The following is a 23,178-nucleotide window of genomic DNA, read 5'->3' as shown; positions in this document are numbered from 1 at the left end:
CAAAAAAAGAGGGGTGTGCACCTTAACAAAGATGCTAAAAATAAAAATGGTCTCCAGGTAATCAATTTATCTGAACATCTTCTTACAGAAGCACAGGTGGAGGTATTGAGTAAGGGCTTAACGTTCTCACCAATGAATTATTTTAATTATTTTTCAGCTCTGAAAGATGTCCACTTGTTCTCTCGAAAGCTAATCTTTAAAAAAGTTACACTCGCAACGGCCAGCAGAGATCTCAGAAGGTATGGCTGAGCAGAGGGTGATCCAGGTATTAGAAGAACATCTTGATGAAGGTGGGTTTCCCAAAACAACAATGCCTAAATCCATGACATTGCCCTCTTTGTCTTTGTACCCAGTGGTGGAGATCTTCACCAAACATGGAACAGCGGATTTGAGGAAGATATCCACCCGCCGCAGGTGTAATAAGCTTTCTGTGACACAAAGAAGGGCATTACAAGAATTAAAAGAGATGGATGATGTTGTCTTTAAGGTAGTGGACAAGGGGGGCAATGTCCAATTGACTAATGTGAGAAAGAGGCCCATCGTCAGTTGAGAGAGAGATACCTATGAAACATTACCTGGTAGTCCACTGGTATCGTTCTCTGCTCTACTCTATCTTTATACTTAATGACGCCTTGGACCAAGGTATAATTACCAAGCAGGTTTTTGATGGTCAAGTACCCCAAGATACCGACTTTGTACCTCTTGCCCAAGCTCCATAAGGATCCAATCAATCCTCCGGGTAGACCCATAGTTTCAGGACTGGATGGTTTATGTAACCCGGTGTGTAGATTTATAGATCATTATCTTAGATCTCTAGTGGAAACTCTTCCATCTTATGTCAGAGATACAGTTAGGTCCAGAAATCTTTGGACAGTGACACAATTTTGGCGAGTTGGGCTCTGCATGCCACCACATTGGATTTGAAATGAAATCTCTACAATAGAATTCAAGTGCAGATTGTAACGTTTAATTTGAAGATTTGAACAAAAATATCTGATAGAAATTGTAGGAATTGTCACATTTCTTTACAAACACTCCACATTTTAGGAGGTCAAAAGTAATTGGACAAAAACCAAACCCAAACAAAATATTTTTATTTTCAATATTTTGTTGCGAATCCTTTGGAGGCAATCACTGCCTTAAGTCTGGAACCCATGGACATCACCAAACGCTGGGTTTCCTCCTTCTTAATGCGTTGCCAGGCCTTTACAGCCTCAGCCTTCAGGTCTTGCTTGTTTGTGGGTCTTTCCGTCTTAAGTCTGGATTTGAGCAAGTGAAATGCATGCTCAATTGGGTTAAGATCTGGTGATTGACTTGGCCATTGCAGAATGTTCCACTTTTTTGCACTCATGAACTCCTGGGTAGCTTTGGCTGTATGCTTGGGGTCATTGTCCATCTGTACTATGAAGCGCCGTCCGATCAACTTTGCAGCATTTGGCTGATTCTGGGCTGAAAGTATATCCCGGTACACTTCAGAATTCATCCGGCTACTCTTGTCTGCTGTTATGTCATCAGTAAACACAAGTGACCCAGTGCCATTGAAAGCCATGCATGCCCATGCCATCACGTTGCCTCCACCATGTTTTACAGAGGATGTGGTGTGCCTTGGATCATGTGCCGTTCCCTTTCTTCTCCAAACTTTTTTCTTCCCATTATTCTGGTACAGGTTGATCTTTGTCTCATCTGTCCATAGAATACTTTTCCAGAACTGAGCTGGCTTCATGAGGTGTTTTTCAGCAAATGTAACTCTGGCCTGTCTATTTTTGGAATTGATGAATGGTTTGCATCTAGATGTGAACCCTTTGTATTTACTTTCATGGAGTCTTCTCTTTACTGGTGACTTAGAGACAGATACACCTACTTCACTGAGAGTGTTCTGGACTTCAGTTGATGTTGTGAACGGGTTCTTCTTCACCAAAGAAAGTATGCGGCGATCATCCACCACTGTTGTCATCCGTGGACGCCCAGGCCATTTTGAGTTCCCAAGCTCACCAGTCAATTCCTTTTTTCTCAGAATGTACCCGACTGTTGATTTTGCTACTCCAAGCATGTCTGCTATCTCTCTGATGGATTTTTTCTTTTTTTTTTTCAGCCTCAGGATGTTCTGCTTCACCTCAATTGAGAGTTCCTTAGACCGCATGTTGTCTGGTCACAGCAACAGCTTCCAAATGCAAAACCACACACCTGTAATCAACCCCAGACCTTTTAACTACTTCATTGATTACAGGTTAACGAGGGAGACGCCTTCAGAGTTAATTGCAGCCCTTAGAGTCCCTTGTCCAATTACTTTTGGTCCCTTGAAAAAGAGGAGGCTATGCATTACAGAGCTATGATTCCTAAACCCTTTCTCCGATTTGGATGTGAAAACTCTCATATTGCAGCTGGGAGTGTGCACTTTCAGCCCATATTATATATAGAATTGTATTTCTGAACATGTTTTTGTAAACAGCTAAAATAACAAAACTTGTGTCACTGTCCAAATATTTCTGGACCTAACTGTACCACTGACGTTTTAAATAGAATTGATGGGATCCATATGGATATCAACACCCTTTTGGTGGCGGACAGAGAGTCCCTATATACTTGCATTAGTCATGAAGACGGTCTGAGAGCAGTCCGCTTTTTCCTGATGGGGAGCAACTGGGATGGGTGTATCTGTGAGCTGGTCCTTGAACTTCCCGAATATTTTCTCACCCATAACCTTTTTGTATTCAAAGACAATTTTTATTAGCAGAAATGGGGAACCGCGATGGGTGCGGCTTGTGCGCCCTTGTACGCAGACCTCTTCTTGGGATACTGGGAAGGCTTTGTTTGGTGACAGGGGCGTCTAGACTACATCCCAGGCGCAATTGTGGGTCAGGTACATAGACTACATTTTAGTGATCTGGCAGGGTACATCTGTGCAATTGGAGGAGTTCATCGGCTGGCTCAATCAGAACCATTATAATATTAAACTTACTTATGATTACTGTGACAGTGGAGTGGATTTTTTGGATATTAGAATTGACGTGGACCAAAGACGTATGCTACAGATGAATATATTCTACAAACAGGATCAGTAAATTCATTTTACATGTGACATCACCACATAACCACTCCACTGTCCGCACCATCCCAGTAGGTCAGTACCTCAGGGCGAGGCGGATCTGCTCCTCAGAAACTAAGTTTAAACGTCAGGCTGATGATCTTAGAATTAGACAGAGAGAGAGAGGATACGGTCAAAGATGCATTAAAAAAAGCATACAAGAGAGCTGTATCCACACCAGGGGATCAGATGTTACAGAGCACAGTGAGAACCTCAGAGGAAGAACCAGGCATTCGTTTTATTGGTACCGTCAAAGATAAATGGCATTCAACGCAAGAGATTTTTAGGAGACACTGGCCCGTCTTACGCTCTGCTCCGGTCCTCAATCTCCATCTGTCTGAGACACCTTTAATGACAGCTAGATGTAAGAATCTCAAAGATATTCTGGTTGCGAGCCATTATGTCCCACCTAGAAGTGCCACCCTATTTGGCTCTAGGGGCCGCCTCAAGGGCTGGTTCCCATGTGGTCGTTGTCTCTCCTGCACCAATGTCTCTCGCTGTTCAGAATTTCATAATAGTGATGAATCACGTACTTTTGAAATCAGAGAATATATATCCTGTAGTAGTACTAACGGGATTTATTTGGCAAAATGTAGTTGCCAAAAAATCTACATAGGACGTACTTCAAGAGAACTAAGCGTGTGAGTAAGAGAGCATGTGAGGGACATTGGTGCGGCAAAGACAGCGACTGATACCACCGAATTAAAAACCATCCCACCATAAACTGTATCACGGATGTGATCCAAAATGCTTTGTGGTCTGTGGAGTAGACATTGTGCATGTGTGGCGCCCTGGACAAGCCAGGGGCCACAGGTAACAACACACACACACACACCCCCACCCCCAGCAGTTCACAGCAGTCATCCCCAGTGAGACCTGATTTCTTCCTCGGGTTCAGACAGACACACCAGGTGGGCGGAGTCAGGCAGATGGGCACGCCCACCGAGGAGTTTAGCTGGCCTGAGGCAGGAAACAAGGGCAGACAAGTCCAGGCAGAGGAAGAGAGAGGAGGTCTGCAGAGAGGCAGACGCAGACTGGGGCCTAGGTTGGAGCCTAGGTCCCTCGTGTAGCCAGTGGGGCAGACGGTAGTGGCCGTCTGCAGGAGCCGAGAAGACAGTCTTGGTGGAACCGTAGGTAGCTGGGGCTGGGCGGTGGCCCACCGGTACCGAACCGGGGAGCCAGCTGGCAACCGGAGCGCAGGAAGAGCGTACACAAAGGTGCAGGAAAGGACTTACACTACCAACCTGGGGTCAGGGGAAAAACACCGCAGTCGCCTGTGGGACCCGTCCATCCAGCCATTTGTTTGACCAGAGACTGTGTAAATTACTGGCTGAGTTAGTACCAACGTGCCGTGCGGCACCGCGCTGCCCCTGCGACCCTGCACCTCACCAGGCCCCGTAACCCGCCTGTCATCCATCCCTACCTCCCTCACCAGGCCCCGGGACAACCAATCCCCCTACCCACGGAGGGGAGAAAACCAACATCAAAGCTGCTCCCTGTCATCGCTCCCAGGATCCCCGTCCAGAGCAGTGGTGGTGTCACCAATATCACCACAACCGTGGGTGGCGTCACGGACAATCAATCCCCAAAAACAATCCCCTTTTCACTCACGGGCGAGGAACTCCGCTCGAGTCCCCGGGATCCGGCCCACCGCTCGAGCCACCACCGAGCAGCAGCAGCAGCAGCCGGACCCGAGCAGTGGGTGAGCACAGCGTCCCCTCCTCCGCTCGCGACACATGCGGGATTTGTGGTGGGGACATACATAAGCTACTGGCACAGCGAGAGGTTAAGTGGATAAGCGTTTTGGATACTATAGTCCCAAGAGGATTGAATGAATCCTTAAGTTTTGTCCCATTTCTTTGAAGTCCTTAGGTACAATGTATTCCTGCTTTGTGATACCATGTGATGTATTTTATTCTTTTTAGTTTTTTAATACCTTTTATCTTCAAAAAAAATGTTTTTCTATTTTTCTCTTTTTCCTTTCCCTCTGTGGTATATCATATTTATGCAGTCATCCTCTATGACCCGCAGTCGACCCTGAACGATATCTGTGATTGGGATTCTGCCTGAATTATCATCACAAGACATCTATTTTAAATCACTTATATGGACACTGCATAATTCTGTACTACAGCTTAGGCCCCCTTCACACGTCCGTGAAAAAACATGCACGTGTGTTACGCCCATTTTTCGGGTCCGTTTTCCGTTTTTGTGTCCTTTTTTTTGTGTCCGTGTGCCATCTGTGTGAATGCCGTATGCTAGCCGTGTGTGCGTGTTGGTTGTCCGTTTATGCGTGAGAGAAATAACTGACGTGTATGTGTTGTCCGTGTGAATTTATGCGTGTTTGTGATGCACAATGTCTTAGATACATACCCGCTGACAGCAGACAGAGTCGCATGTAGAGAATGAACTGGGGTGAACTTCACCTGACTTCATTGTCATACCGCGGCTCTATCTGTGTCGCGTACTGATTAGCGATCACCCGTGAAGGACTCACCGGCGACCGCTAATCCCCAGAGTGACTGAATGGAGTACCCCTCTCTCATACTTAACGTTCCCCGATCACCGGCGCGGCGCTGCACGGCTGTTCTCTAAACTCCGGCGGCTTTTCCTCTTTTGAAAAAGCCGGCCGCTCATTAAACAATCTCGTATTCCCTGCTTTCCCCGCCCACCGGCACCTATGATTGGTTGCAGTGAGACACCTGTCAATCACCGTGGTGGCGTGTCTAACTGCAACCAATCACAGCCGCCGGGGGGCGGTACTATACTGTGCAGTTAAAAAAAAATAATTAAAAAAAAAAAAAAATCGATGTGCGGTCCCCCCCCTTTTGATTCCAGCCAGGGTAAAGTCACACGGCTGAAGGCTGGTATTCTCAGGATGGGGAGCTCCACGTTATGGGGAGCCCCCCCAGCCTAACAATATCAGCCAGCAGCCGCCCAGAATGGCCGCATCCATTAGATGCGACTGTTCTGGGGCTGTACCCGGCTCTTCCCGATTTGCCCTGGTGCGTTGGCAAATCGGGGTAATAAGGAGTTATTGGCAGCCCATAGCTGCCACTAAATCCTAGATTAATCATGTCAGGCGTCTCCTTGAGATACCTTCCATGATTAATCTGTAAGTTACAGTAAATAAAACACACACAACTGAAAAAATCATTTATTAGAAATAAAAAACACTAACAAATTCCCTCGTCAACAATTTATTAACCCCAACAAAGCCCTCCATGTCCGGGGTAATCCACGGACCTGCAGCGTCGCATCCAGCTCTGCTGCATGAAGGTGACAGGAGCAGCAGAATACACCGCCGCTCCTGACACCTCCACGCAGCAACTGAGGTGAGTAGCACGATCAGCTGGATCCAGTGGTGGCCACGATTAACCTCAGTGACAGCTCAGCTGATCGCGCTACTCACCTCAGTTGCTGCGTAGAGCTGACAGCAGCGGTGGTGTATTCTGCTGCTCCTGTCACCTTCATGTAGCAGAGCTGGAAGCGACGCTGGAGGTCCGTGGATTACGCCAGACATGGAGGGCTTTGTTGGGGTTAATAAATTGGTGATGAGGGTATTTGTTAGTGTTTTTTATTTTTAATAAAGGATTTTTCGGGTGTGTCTGTTTTTTAACTGTAACCTACAGCTTAATCATGGAAGATATCTCGGGGAGACGCCTGACATGATTAATCTAGGATTTAGTGGCAGCTATGGGCTGCCATTAACTCCTTATTACCCCGATTGCCAACGCACCAGGGCCAATCGGGAAGAGCCGGGTAGAGTCCCAGAACTGTCTCATCAATGGATGCGGCCATTCTGGGCGGCTGCTGGCTGATATTGTTAGGTTGGGGGGCTCCCCATAACGTGGAGCTCCCCATCCTGAGAATACCAGCCTTCAGCCGTGTGACTTTACCCTGGCTGGTATCAAAATGGGGGGGACCGCACGTCGTTTTTTTTAATTATTTTTTTTTTTTAACTGCACAGTATAGTCCCGCCCCCCGGCGGCTGTGATTGGTTGCAGTTAGACACGCCACAACGCTGATTGACAGGTGTCTCACTGCAACCAATCATAGGCGCCGGTGGGCGGGGAAAGCAGAGAATACGAGATTGTTTAATGAGCGGCCGCCTTTTTCAAAAGAGGAAAAGCCGCCGGAGTTTAGAGAACAGCCGTGCAGCGCCGCGCCGGTGATCGGGGAACGGTAAGTATGAGAGAGAGGGGGGGGGGGGGGGGAGACTGACCGACAGACAGACAGCTAGAGGGACAGACAAGACAGAGAGAGACCGACAGACAGACTGAGGGACCGACCGATGGACTGAGGGAGATTGACCGACATAGACAGGAAATGAAAGAATGACCGACATCGCTAGAAAAAAGCACAAAACGTACACGGAGCATACAGAGATGCATCCATGTCACGTATTGTGCGCACAGACCCATTGACTTTCATGGTGTCCGTCTGTGCGTGTTCCGTGCAGAAAACGGACATGCTTCCGTGCAAAACGGAAACACATACGGATCACGGACACGGACACTATGAAATAACGCATGTGTGACCTCAAACATAGATTAACATTGGTGCACGTTTGGCCGTGTTTCCGGTAGATATGGAAACGGGCCAAACACGCACGTGTTTCACGGACGTGTGAAGGGGGCCTTATGGACATTTTATATTTATTTTTTTATTTGTGATAAATTATTTATGCTATGTAATATTATTGTACTGTCACTTTAAATGCACTTATGATCTATGTTGTACTCATTTCAGCAGTGTTGTAAGGGGTTAATATAATTTATATTCAGCCTTGGTGATCCGCTGTGCGCCTGTATCCAGCCGCACCCCTCCCTCTGTGCTTCCCTCGGCATCTCTTATGGAGCTCGCTAAGTGTCTGCGTTCCCATGGTAGCCCGTGGGTGGTGGATGACTCTCCGCTCTCCTTGATGGCCGGGGGATGTGCATGGGGTGGCAGTTGTGCGGTGCGCATGCGCCAATATGCGGCCACTATTGCCTGAACAGTCCTGGCAGGTCCTGCAATTTCAACCAATGCGGTCATGTGACCGCTGATTTAAGGAGACCCCATGCGTATCACTGATGGACAGCTTTGTCAGGGGAAAGTGCCACGTGGATTTGATGAACGTATATTTATACAAAAGCAATAATAGAGATAATGATAACCCAATGACAGAGTCATTGGATTTTGTGACTCTGGGGCATTTCTCACAATAGCTGATCCTCGGGTGGTGCGGCCAGAGGCGATACATCATGGACCAGGGATTGTTATTGAATTGGCTGGAAGACAAAGGAAGAATATCCCAAAGGCAACTGTAGATCTGGACTTTGGCTTTGGGGTGAAGCAATGTGTGGTTGGGGTGATGAGCGGCTGCCGGCAGATATCCTCCTAGGAAATGATGTGGGAGATCTACAATGCCGATTTGTGGGTGCAGGAAGCACAGTTTGAGGGAAGGAGGACACAAAGGGAAGCCTGTCCTTACAATGTTACCGCTGTACAAGGGACTATCCACAGCTGAGCAACATGGACTTAAGTGAGGTGGCCAGAGGTCTGTGTAGACCTCGTCGTGCACTCGCTTATTAAGAAGGAGGGAGAGGTTGTGATGGTGGAATATGGGGAATTGTGTATAATTTTGTGTAGGTTTGTATTTTAGGCGTGGTGCTCTGTCCATTCTGTGTATTCCTTGTACACACATTGCAGGTAATCACCCCCTGCAGGGCTTTTGTCCATAGGTGTGAGAGAGGGGGGCCTGGCATCCACCAAACTCTCTGCTTACCTGGGAGATTATTCAATCTGTTTGAGAACTTCAAGAGAGAAGCAGATAGATTCATCCTCTGAGGGCGGAGAAGCTGCGGTTCCCCAGAGAGACCTGAACACTTATCGCTTACTGGACTAAATTCGTGATTCTGGACTATTTTTACCCTCTGTATGGTGGATTATGTTATGGACCGTCTGATTTTGCTTGGAATAAAGGATCTTTGGATTGTTCATTCATCTCTCGCTCTGTTGATTGTGTGATATTGGAGAAGGACCCCCTGACAAGCGCTCGCCTTGCGTTACCTGACTCTTCACATGACTGAGTACTGTGTTTTCCTATACAATCATTAACCAGCAGCAGGAGCAGAACTCACCTGCACATTTCACCTCAGATTTCCTGGTCTCGCTGTCACTGACCCCGTTTCTGACAGAACACGTAATATTCCAGGGTCCGGGTGAGGTCGTGGAGACATTACCCTCACTGGCTTCCCCCACAGTCCTGGATGAGGAACAGTTCTCCAGCAATGAACGGCCATTTACAAAAATGGAAAACAAAGGATCATCCCCAGAATCGATCCCGCAGATGATATCAGCACGACCGTCCAGAAGACACGAGACATTCAGGAGAGGCTCCGATACCGGGACTGGGGAAAGAAAACATAAAAATGGATGAACACACGGGACAGAATATGAGCAATCAAAGAGCCTCACACCTCCTCCACCATCATGTGAGAACATACCGTGAGCACGAGGTGACCAGAGAGGATGATGGGAACAGGGATGAGCATACCGCGTGCATAAGACAACTGCCCATTAGGAACTGAGCAACGATGGACACACCGCATGTATCAGGGAACGGTGGATGATGAAAGGAGCAGGGGTGGACCCACAATGTGTAAAATGAGTCCACAGAAGATGATTGGTGTAAATATGGGTAAGAGCGTCTACCCAATGCCGTACCACACCCCGCTCATTACACTTTACACTACACGTACACCCCGCTCATTACACCCTACTCTACACGTACACCCCGCTCATTACACCCTACACTACACACACACCCCGCTCATTACACCCTACACTACACATACACTCCGCTCATTACACTTTACACTACACGTACACCCCGCTCATTACACCCTACTCTACACGTACACCCCGCTCATTACACCCTACACTACACATACACCCCGCTCATTACACCCTACACTACACGTACACCCCGCTCATTACACCCTACACTACACATACACCCTGCTCATTACACCCTACACTACACGTACACCCCACTCATTACACCCTACACTACACGTACACCCCGCTCATTACACCCTACACTACACATACAGTTAGGTCCAGAAATCTTTGGACAGTGGCACAATTTTCGCGAGTTGGGCTCTGCATACCACCACATTGGATTTGAAATGAAACCTCTACAACAGAATTCAAGTGCAGATTGTAACGTTTAATTTGAAGGTTTGAACAAAAATATCTGATAGAAATTGTAGGAATTGTCACATTTCTTTACAAACACTCCACATTTTAGGAGGTCAAAAGTAATTGGACAAATAAACCAAACCCAAACAAAATATTTTTTTTTTGAATATTTTGTTGCGAATCCTTTGGAGGCAATCACTGCCTTAAGTCTGGAACCCATGGACATCACCAAACGCTGGGTTTCCTCCTTCTTAATGCTTTGCCAGGCCTTTACAGCTGCAGCCTTCAGGTCTTGCTTGTTTGTGGGTCTTTCCGTATTAAGTCTGGATTTGAGCAAGTGAAATGCATGCTCAATTGGGTTAAGATCTGGTGATTGACTTGGCCATTGCAGAAGGTTCCACTTTTTTGCACTCATGAACTCCTGGATAGCTTTGGCTGTATGCTTGGGGTCATTGTCCATCTGTACTATGAAGCGCCGTCCGATCAAGTTTGCGGCATTTGGCTGAATCTGGGCTGAAAGTATATCCCGGTACACTTCAGAATTCATCCGGCTACTCTTGTCTGCTGTTATGTCATCAATAAACACAAGTGACCCAGTGCCATTGAAAGCCATGCATGCCCATGCCATCACGTTGCCTCCACCATGTTTTACAGAGGATGTGGTGTGCCTTGGATCATGTGCCGTTCCCTTTCTTCTCCACACTTTTTTCTTCCCATCATTCTGGTACAGGTTGATCTTTGTCTCATCTGTCCATAGAATACTTTTCCAGAACTGTGATGGCTTCATGAGGTGTTTTTCAGCAAATGTAACTCTGGCCTGTCTATTTTTGGAATTGATGAATGGTTTGCATCTAGATGTGAACCCTTTGTATTTACTTTCATGGAGTCTTCTCTTTACTGGTGACTTAGAGACAGATACACCTACTTCACTGAGAGTGTTCTGGACTTCAGTTGATGTTGTGAACGGGTTCTTCTTCACCAAAGAAAGTATGCGGCGATCATCCACCACTGTTGTCATCCGTGGACGTCCAGGCCTTTTTGAGTTCCCAAGCTCACCAGTCAATTCCTTTTTTCTCAGAATGAACCCGACTTTTGATTTTGCTACTCCAAGCATGTCTGCTATCTCTCTGATGGATTTTTTCTTTTTTTTCAGCCTCAGGATGTTCTGCTTCACCTCAATCGAGAGTTCCTTAGACCGCATGTTGTCTGGTCACAGCAACAGCTTCCAAATGCAAAACCACACACCTGTAATCAACCCCAGACCTTTTAACTACTTCATTGATTACAGGTTAACGAGGGAGACGCCTTCAGAGTTAATTGCAGCCCTTAGAGGCCCTTGTCCAATTACTTTTGGTCCCTTTAAAAAGAGGAGGAGGCTATGCATTACAGAGCTATGATTCCTAAACCCTTTCTCCGATTTGGATGTGAAAACTCTCATATTGCAGCTGGGAGTGTGCACTTTCAGCCCTTATTATATATATAATTGTATTTCTGAACATGTTTTTGTAAACAGCTAAAATAACAAAACTTGTGTCACTGTCCAAATATTTCTGGACCTAACTGTACACCCCGCTCATTACACCCTACACTACACGTACACCCCGCTCATTACACACTACACTACACGTACACCCCGCTCATTACACCCTACACTATACATACACCCCGCTCATTACACCCTACTCTATACATACACCCCGCTCATTACACCCTACTCTATACATACACCCCGCTCATTACACCCTACACTACACGTACACCCCGCTCATTACACCCTACACTACACGTACACCTCGCTCATTACACCCTACACTACACGTACACCCCGCTCATTACACCCTACACTACACATACACCCCGCTCATTACACCCTACTCTATACATACACCCCGCTCATTACACCCTACACTACACATACACCCCGCTCATTACACACTACACTACACGTACACCCCGCTCATTACACCCTACACTATACATACACCCCGCTCATTACACCCTACTCTATACATACACCCCGCTCATTACACCCTACTCTATACATACACCCCGCTCATTACACCCTACACTACACGTACACCCCGCTCATTACACCCTACACTACACGTACACCTCGCTCATTACACCCTACACTACACGTACACCCCGCTCATTACACACTATACTACACATACACCCCGCTCATTACACCCTACACTACACATACACCCCGCTCATTACACCCTACATTATACGTACACCCCGCTCATTACACCCTACACTACACATACACCCCGCTCATTACACCCTACACTACACGTACACCCGCTCATTACAATCTACACTACACGTATACACCGCTCATTACACCCTACACTACACGTACACCCGCTCATTACAATCTACACTACACGTACACCCCGCTCATTACACCCTACACTACACGTACACCCCGCTCATTACACCCTACACTACACGTACACCCGCTCATTACAATCTACACTACACGTATACACCGCTCATTACACCCTACACTACACGTACACCCCGCTCATTACACCCTACACTACACGTACACCCCGCTCATTACACCCTACACTACACGTACACCCCGCTCATTACACCCTACACTACACGTACACCCCGCTCATTACACCCTACACTACACGTACACCCCACTCATTACACCCTACACTACACGTACACCCCGCTCATTACACCCTACACTACACATACACCTCGCTCATTACACCCTACACTACACGTACACCCCGCTCATTACACCCTACACTACACATACACCCCGCTCATTACACACTACACTACACGTACACCCCGCTCATTACACCCTACACTATACATACACCCCGCTCATTACACCCTACTCTATACATACACCCCGCTCATTACACCCTACTCTATACATACACCCCGCTCATTACACCCTACACTACACGTACACCCCGCTCATTACACCCTACACTACACGTACACCCCGCTCATTACACACTATACTACACGTACACCCCGCTCATTACACACTATACTACACATACACCCCGCTCATTATACCCTACACTACACATACACCCCGCTCATTACACCCTACATTATACGTACACCCCGCTCATTACACCCTACACTACACGTACACCCGCTCATTACAATCTACACTACACGTATACACCGCTCATTACACCCTACACTACACGTACACGCGCTCATTACAATCTACACTACACGTATACACCGCTCATTACACCCTACACTACACGTACACCCCGCTCATTACACCCTACACTACACGTACACCCCGCTCATTACACCCTACACTACACGTACACCCCGCTCATTACACCCTACACTACACGTACACCCCGCTCATTACACCCTACACTACACGTACACCCCGCTCATTACACCCTACACTACACGTACACCCCACTCATTACACCCTACACTACACGTACACCCCGCTCATTACACCCTACACTACACGTACACCCCGCTCATTACACCCTACACTACACGTACACCCCGCTCATTACACCCTACACTACACGTACACCCCGCTCATTACACCCTACACTACACGTACACCCCGCTCATTACACCCTACACTACACGTACACCCCGCTCATTACACCCTACACTACACGTACACGCCGCTCATTACACCCTACACTACACGTACACCCCGCTCATTACACCCTACACTACACGTACACCCCGCTCATTACACCCTACACTACACGTACACCCCGCTCATTACACCGTACACTACACGTACATCCTGCTCATTACACCCTACACTACACATACACGCCGCTCATTACACCCTACACTACACATACACCCCGCTCATTACACCCTATACTACACGTACACCCCGCTCACTACACCCTATACTACACGTACACCCCGCTCATTACACGCTACACTACACGTACACCCCGCTCATTACACCCTACACTATACGTACACCCCGCTCATTACACCCTACACTACACGTACACCCCGCTCATTACACCCTACACTACACGTACACCCCGCTCATTACACCCTACACTACACGTACACCCCGCTCATTACACACTACACTACACGTACACCCCGCTCATTACACCCTACACTACACGTACACCCCGCTCATTACACCCTACACTACACATACACCCCGCTCATTACACCCTACACCCCGCTCATTACACCCTACACTATACATACACCCCGCTCACCAGGGCTGTATTTTGCCTTCATGCTGCCCTAGGCACTTTAAGTGGTCGCGCCCCTTAGTGACAACGTAAAACTGAGTTTTCGCACACGACATCTGTTTAAGGCAGATCTACTCTGTAGCACACTTTAAAAAGTATCAATAAGAAACGAACCCCGCCCCCCAATGGGAATCACCACAGGCACATCAAAACATAGCATGAGTATAAAATATTCCCACCACACCGTCCCCACTTATATACTGTGACTGTGACACTGCCCCTAATAAACACCACACTGCCCTCCCTTATAAACTACTGTATATGCACCACACCTTCCTCGATTATGAAATATGATCTGTACATTGTGAGGAGGGAGCAGCATGATGTGAGGACAATGTCCCATGCATGCTGCCCCCTCCTCACAATGTCCCATGCATGCTGCCCCCTCCTCACAATGTCCCATGCATGCTGCCCCCTCCTCACAATGTCCCATGCATGCTGCTCCCTCGTCACAATGTCCCATGCATGCTGCTCCCTCCTCACAATGTCCCATGCTTGCTGCCCCCTCCTCACAATGTCCCATGCATGCTGCCCCCTCCTCACAATGTCCCATGAATGCTGCCCCCTCCTCACAATGTCCCATGAATGCTGCCCCCTCCTCACAATGTCCCATGCATGCTGCCCCCTCCTCACAATGTCCCTTGCATGCTGCCCCCTCCTCACAATGTCCCTGGCATGCTGCCCCCTCCTCACAATGTCCCATGCATGCTGCCCCCTCCTCACAATGTCCCATGCATGCTGCTCTCTCCTCACAATGTCCCATGCATGCTGCCCCCTCTTCACAATGTCCCATGCATGCTGCTCCCTCCTCACAATGTCCCATGCATGCTGCCCCTCCTCACAATGTCCCATGCATGCTGCTCCCTCCTCACAATGTCCCATGAATGCTGCTCCCTCCTCACAATGTCTCATGCATGCTGCCCCTCCTCACAATGTCCCATGCATGCTGCTCCCTCCTCACAATGTCCCATGCATGCTGCTCCCTCCTCACAATGTCCCATGAATGCTGCTCCCTCCTCACAATGTCCCATGCATGCTGCCCCTCCTCACAATGTCCCATGCATGCTGCTCCCTCCTCACAATGTCCCATGAATGCTGCTCCCTCCTCACAATGTCTCATGCATGCTGCCCCTCCTCACAATGTCCCATGCATGCTGCCCCTCCTCACAATGTCCCATGCATGCTGCTCCCTCCTCACAATGTCCCATGCATGCTGCTCCCTCCTCACAATGTCCCATGAATGCTGCTCCCTCCTCACAATGTCTCATGCATGCTGCCCCCTCCTCACAATGTCTCATGTATGCTGCTCCCGCCTCACAATGTCCCATGCATGCTGCTCCTTCCTCACAATGTCCCATGCATGCTGCTCCCTCCTCACAATGTCTCATGCATGCTGCCCCCTCCTCAGTGTCCCATGCATGCTGCCCCCTTCTCACAATGTCCCATGCATGCTGCCCCCTCCTCACAATGTCTCATGCATGCTGCCCCCTCCTCAGTGTCCCATGCATGCTGCCCCCTTCTCACAATGTCCCATGCATGCTGTCCCTCTCCATGAGCTCCTAATGCTGCCTTCCTCTTTTCCATAATGAGACCTTCATGTTGCCCCACTCATGCTAAGACCACCACACTAACGCTTATGCTGAGACCCCCCCCCCCACACACACTACCCCACTCTTGATATTGACTCCCCTACATTGCTCCACTCCATACTGATCCCACACATGCTGCCCCTTCTTCACAATGAGCTCCCAATGCTGCCCCCTCTTATTCTGAGTCCTTACACCCCCCCCACCCAATCGATTTTGTCATTGCACTATCCCTCATCCCTTGTCCTCTGTCTCTAGCATTAGCCCCTCTCTCCCACTCCCCCAGCATCAGCCTCTCTCCCCCAGCATCAGCCTCTATCTTCCCTCAGCATCAGCCTCTCTTCCCCAGTCTCAGCCTTTGCCTCCCCCCAGCCTCAGCCTGCCCCAGTCTCTGCCTTAGCCTGCCTCCAGCCTCCCTCCAGTCTCAGCCTCAGCCTCCCTCAAGTCTCAGCCTCAGCCTCCCTCCAGTCTCAGCCTCAGCCTCCCTCCAGTCTCTGTCTCTGCCTCCCTCCAGCCTCCCCCCAGTCTCTGCCTCCCTCCAGCCTCCCCCCAGTCTCAGCCTCAGCCTCCCTCCAGTCTCAGCCTCAGCCTCCCTCCAGCCTCCCCCCAGTCTCAGCCTCAGTCTCCCTCCAGCCTCCCCCCAGTCTCAGCCTCCCTCCAGTCTCAGCCTCTGCCTCCCTCCAGCCTCCCCCCAGTCTCTGCCTCTGCCTCCCTCCAGCCTCCCCCCAGTCTCTGCCTCTGCCTCCCTCCAGCCTCCCCCCAGTCTCTGCCTCCCTCCAGCCTCCCCCCCAGTCTCTGCCTCTGCCTCCCCCCAGTCTCTGCCTCTGCCTCCCTCCAGCCTCCCCCCAGTCTCTGCCTCTGCCTCCCTCCAGCCTCCCCCCAGTCTCTGCCTCCCTCCAGCCTCCCCCCAGTCTCTGCCTCTGCCTCCCTCCAGCCTCCCCACAGTCTCTGCCTCTGCCTCCCTCCAGTCTCCCCCCAGTCTCTGCCTCTGCCTCCCTCCAGCCTCCCCCCAGTCTCTGCCTCTGCCTCCCTCCAGCCTCCCCACAGTCTCTGCCTCCCTCCAGTCTCCCCCCAGTCTCAGCCTCTGCCTCCCTCCAGCCTCCCCCCAGTCTCTGCCTCTGCCTCCCTCCAGCCTCCCCCCAGTCTCAGCCTCTGCCTCTCTCCAGCCTCCCCCCAGTCTCAGCCTCTGCCTCCCTCCAGCCTCCCCCCAGTCTCAGCCTCTGCCTCCCTCCAGCCTCCCCCCAGTCTCAGCCTCTGTCTCCCTCCAGCCTCCCCCCAGTCTCAGCCTCTGCCTCCCTCCAGCCTCCCCCCAGTCTCAGCCTCTGCCTCCCTCCAGTATCTGCCTTTCCCGCCTCCCCCCCCCCCCCCGCATGCGCAGATCTCCGGTCTGCATTAGAGACACTCCCACGCTCCTTATGAATCCACTTACCTGCTCCAGTGCCCGCCGCCATCTTCCTGGCTCACGTGAGTATCCTCTTCTGACACCGGCTTCCATCACGGCGTCCTCCGCGGCGTCCTGCTGTGAGCTCTGCATGTGACGTCCACACAGCAGTGGACGCAGCACAGAGGAAGGAGCTGATTGGCGCGCGCCTGTGACCCCGGAAGTGCAGGCGCCGGCAGTTCCGGGGTCAATCAGCTCCCTGTGCTCGGCGGCCACAAAAAAAAAATGTAAAAAAAAAAAAAAAAAAAAAAAAAAAAAAAAAAAATTTTTTTTTTTTTTTTTTTTTTGCTGCCAGAAGGTGCCGCCCCTCACAATCTGCCGCCCTAGGCACCGGACCACGGGTGCCTAATGGTAAATACGGCCCTGCCGCTCACTACAACCTATACTACACGTACACTCCGCTCATTACACCCTACACTACACATACACCCCCCTCATTACACCCTACACTACACGTACACCCTGCTCATTACACCCTACAGTACACGTACACCCCGCTCATTACACCTTACACTACACGTACACCCCGCTCATTCCACCCTACACGTACACCCCACTCATTACACCCTACACTACACGTACACCCCGCTCATTACACCCTACACTACACGTACACCCCGCTCATTACACCCTACACTACACGTACACGCCGCTCATTACACCCTACACTACACGTACACCCCGCTCATTACACCCTACACTACACGTACACCCCGCTCATTACACCCTACACTACACGTACACCCCGCTCATTACACCCTACACTACACGTACACCATCCTCATTACACCCTACACGTACACCCTGCTCATTACACCCTACACTACACGTACACCCCGCTCATTACATCCTACACTACATGTACACCCCCGCTCATTACACTCTACACTACACGTACACCCCGCTCATTACACCCTACACTACACGTACACCCCGCTCATTACACCCTATACTACACGTACACCATCCTCATTACACCCTACACGTACACCCTGCTCATTACACCCTACACTACACGTACACCCCGCTCATTACACCCTACACTACACATACACCCCGCTCATTACATCCTACACTACACGTACACCCCGCTCATTACACCCTACACTACACGTACACCCCGCTCATTACACCCTACACTACACATACACCCCGCTCATTACATCCTACACTACACGTACACCCCGCTCATTACACCCTACACTACACGTACACCCCGCTCATTACACCCTACACTACACGTACACCATCCTCATTACACCCTACACGTACACCCTGCTCATTACACCCTACACTACACGTACACCCCGCTCATTACATCCTACACTACATGTACACCCCCGCTCATTACACTCTACACTACACGTACACCCCGCTCATTACACCCTACACTACACGTACACCCCGCTCATTACACCCTACACTACACGTACACCCCGCTCATTACACCCTATACTACACGTACACCCCGCTCATTACACCCTACACTACACGCAGGGCCGTATTTGGGGTTTTTGCTGCCCTAGGCACTGTCAGTGGTGGGGCCCCCTTCTGATCAGTCAGATTACGGTTATATGCACACAGCTTTTTTTTTTTTTTCCCAGACAAATCCGCCCTATAACCCGCCCAAAAAACCCAAACTCTAAATATTAAAGAAATGAACTCATACACTGCAGTGTAAAACGACTTGCTGTCCATATGTTCAGTCTTTGGAGTTTTTTTAAGCGCGTCAGGTTTCCTCAGACATGAAGCGGCTGACAGTGACCGGTCCATTATATGGCGCCTGCTGCTTGGATGCTGGTTACTAGTTGTGACCGGCCATTATATGGCGGCTGCTGCTTGGATGCTGGTTACTAGTTGTGACCGGTCCATTATATGGCGCCTGCTGCTTGGATGCTGGTTACTAGTTGTGACCGGCCATTATATGGCGGCTGCTGCTTGGATGCCGGTTTCTAGTTGTGACCGGCCATTATATGGCGGCTGCTGCTTGGATGCTGGTTACTAGTTGTGACCGGTGCATTATATGGCGGCTGCTGCTTGGATGCTGGTTACTAGTTGTGACCGGTCCATTATATGGCGCCTGCTGCTTGGATGCCGCTTACTAGTTGTGACCGGCCATTATATGGCGCCTGCTGCTTGGATGCCGCTTACTAGTTGTGACCGGTACATTATATGGCGGCTGCTGCTTGGATGCCGCTTACTAGTTGTGACCGGTCCATTATATGGCGGCTGCTGCTTGGATGCCTCTTACTAGTTGTGACCGGCCATTATATGGCGCCTGCTGCTTGGATGCCGCTTACTAGTTGTGACCGGTCCATTATATGGCGGCTGCTGCTTGGATGCCTCTTACTAGTTGTGACCGGCCATTATATGGCGCCTGCTGCTTGGATGCTGGTTACTAGTTGTGACCGGCCATTATATGGCGCCTGCTGCTTGGATGCTGGTTACTAGTTGTGACCGGCCATTATATGGCGCCTGCTGCTTGGATGCCGCTTACTAGATGTGACCGGCCATTATATGGCGCCTGCTGCTTGGATGCCGCTTACTAGTTGTGACCGGTCCATTATATGGCGGCTGCTGCTTGGATGCCGCTTACTAGTTGTGACCGGTCCATTATATGGCGGCTGCTGCTTGGATGCCTCTTACTAGTTGTGACCGGCCATTATATGGCGCCTGCTGCTTGGATGCCGCTTACTAGTTGTGACCGGTCCATTATATGGCGGCTGCTGCTTGGATGCCGCTTACTAGTTGTGACCGGTCCATTATATGGCGGCTGCTGCTTGGATGCCTCTTACTAGTTGTGACCGGCCATTATATGGCGCCTGCTGCTTGGATGCCGCTTACTAGATGTGACCGGCCATTATATGGCGCCTGCTGCTTGGATGCTGGTTACTAGTTGTGACCGGTGCATTATATGGCGCCTGCTGCTTGGATGCTGTTTACTAGTTGTGACCGGTGCATTATATGGCGCCTGCTGCTTGGATGCTGTTTACTAGTTGTGACCGGCCATTATATGGCGGCTGCTGCTTGGATACTGGTTACTAGTTGTGACCGGTCCATTATATGGCGCCTGCTGCTTGGATGCCGCTTACTAGTTGTGACCGGTCCATTATATGGCGCCTGCTGCTTGGATGCCGCTTACTAGTTGTGACCGGTCATTATATGGCGGCTTCTGCTTGGATGCCGCTTACTAGTTGTGACCGGTCCATTATATGGCGCCTACTGCTTGGATGCCGCTTACTAGTTGTGACCGGCCATTATATGGCGGCTTCTGCTTGGATGCCGCTTACTAGTTGTGACCGGCCATTATATGGCGGCTGCTGCTTGGATGCCGCTTACTAGTTGTGACCGGCCATTATATGGCAGCTTCTGCTTGGATGCCGCTTACTAGTTGTGACCGGTCCATTATATGGCGCCTACTGCTTGGATGCCGCTTACTAGTTGTGACCGGCCATTATATGGCGGCTTCTGCTTGGATGCCGCTTACTAGTTGTGACCGGCCATTATATGGCGGCTTCTGCTTGGATGCCGCTTACTAGTTGTGACCGGCCATTATATGGCAGCTTCTGCTTGGATGCCGCTTACTAGTTGTGACCGGCCATTATATGGCGGCTGCTGCTTGGATGCTGGTTACTAGTTGTGACCGGTGCATTATATGGCGGCTGCTGCTTGGATGCCACTTACTAGTTGTGACCGGTCCATTATATGGCGCCTACTGCTTGGATGCCGCTTACTAGTTGTGACCGGCCATTATATGGCGGCTGCTGCTTGGATGCTGGTTACTAGTTGTGACCGGTCCATTATATGGCGGCTGCTGCTTGGATGCTGGTTACTAGTTGTGACCGGCCATTATATGGCGGCTGCTGCTTGGATGCCACTTACTAGTTGTGACCGGCCATTATATGGCGGCTGCTGCTTGGATGCCGCTTACTAGTTGTGACCGGCCATTATATGGCGGCTGCTGCTTGGATGCTGGTTACTAGTTGTGACCGGTGCATTATATGGCGGCTGCTGCTTGGATGCTGGTTACTAGTTGTGACTGGTGCATTATATTGCGGCTGCTGCTTGGATGCTGGTTACTAGTTGTGACCGGTGCATTATATGGCGGCTGCTGCTTGGATGCCGGTTACTAGTTGTGACTGGTGCATTATATTGCGGCTGCTGCTTGGATGCTGGTTACTAGTTGTGACCGGTGCATTATATGGCGGCTGCTGCTTGGATGCTGGTTACTAGTTGTGACCGGTGCATTATATGGCGGCTGCTGCTTGGATGCTGGTTACTAGTTGTGACCGGTGCATTATATGGCGGCTGCTGCTTGGATGCTGGTTACTAGTTGTGACCGGTGCATTATATGGCGGCTGCTGCTTGGATGCTGGTTACTAGTTGTGACCGGTGCATTATATGGCGGCTGCTGCTTGGATGCTGGTTACTAGTTGTGACCGGTGCATTATATGGTGGCTGCTGCTTGGATGCTGGTTACTAGTTGTGACCGGTCCATTATATGGTGGCTGCTGCTTGGATGCTGGTTACTAGTTGTGACCGGCCATTATATGGCAGCTTCTGCTTGGATGCCGCTTACTAGTTGTGACCGGCCATTATATGGCGGCTGCTGCTTGGATGCCGCTTACTAGTTGTGACCGGCCATTATATGGCGGCTGCTGCTTGGATGCTGGTTACTAGTTGTGACCGGTCCATTATATGGCGGCTGCTGCTTGGATGCCGCTTACTAGTTGTGACCGGTCCATTATATGGCGCCTGCTGCTTGGATGCCGCTTACTAGTTGTGACCGGTCCATTATATGGCGCCTGCTGCTTGGATGCCGCTTACTAGTTGTGACCGGCCATTATATGGCGGCTGCTGCTTGGATGCTGGTTACTAGTTGTGACCGGTCCATTATATGGCGCCTGCTGCTTGGATGCCGCTTACTAGTTGTGACCGGTCCATTATATGGCGCCTGCTGCTTGGATGCCGCTTACTAGTTGTGACCGGCCATTATATGGCGCCTGCTGCTTGGATGCTGGTTACTAGTTGTGACCGGTGCATTATATGGCGGCTGCTGCTTGGATGCTGGTTACTAGTTGTGACCGGTCCATTATATGGCGCCTGCTGCTTGGATGCTGGTTACTAGTTGTGACCGGCCATTATATGGCGGCTGCTGCTTGGATGCTGGTTACTAGTTGTGACCGGCCATTATATGGCGGCTGCTGCTTGGATGCTGGTTACTAGTTGTGACCGGTCCATTATATGGCGCCTGCTGCTTGGATGCCGCTTACTACTTCATTTAAAAAAATAAGTAAAATCCAGTAGCTAAAAGATGTTGGAAAAAACAACCAAGAAGCCACAGCAAAAAAAATAAATATTTGCTTCAGGATAAAATGATGACTGTCCTGAAGTGTTTTCTGTCTGAATAATTCCGGGGGTTCACAGACATCTACAACACGTGTGCACATTCCCCGATAGAGCCCAGAGCCTTCAGATAGTAGTTAAGACCTCCATACACATTAACCTAAAGTTGTCTAAACCCGCCAATATCGACAGGTTCTGCTGATAGCCCAATGTGAACAGGGGCTCTCAATTCTGATTGTCAGGGGAATAAGGATCCAGCATGTCCAATTACGGAGTGTA

The 23,178-nt window shown here is 49.9% G+C and overlaps 1 protein-coding gene across 2 annotated transcripts in view; it reads right to left on the bottom strand.

Annotated features, from left to right (window-relative positions):
• The window catches only part of LOC142280557 (Fc receptor-like protein 5), a 283,892-nt gene that overhangs the window by 200,376 nt on the left and 60,338 nt on the right, over positions 1-23,178 (bottom strand). For both annotated transcript variants that reach the window (XM_075332750.1, XM_075332753.1), the window contains exon 3: positions 9,211-9,480. In XM_075332750.1, coding sequence (XP_075188865.1) covers positions 9,211-9,480 — 270 coding nt within the window. The remainder of the gene's footprint in view (positions 1-9,210; positions 9,481-23,178) is intronic.

This window comes from Anomaloglossus baeobatrachus, chromosome 2 (genome assembly GCF_048569485.1).
Source record: "Anomaloglossus baeobatrachus isolate aAnoBae1 chromosome 2, aAnoBae1.hap1, whole genome shotgun sequence".
Lineage (NCBI taxonomy): Eukaryota > Metazoa > Chordata > Amphibia > Anura > Aromobatidae > Anomaloglossus > Anomaloglossus baeobatrachus.
Note: the sequence above shows the minus strand (reverse complement) of the source record. Positions and strands in the feature narration are given on the sequence as shown.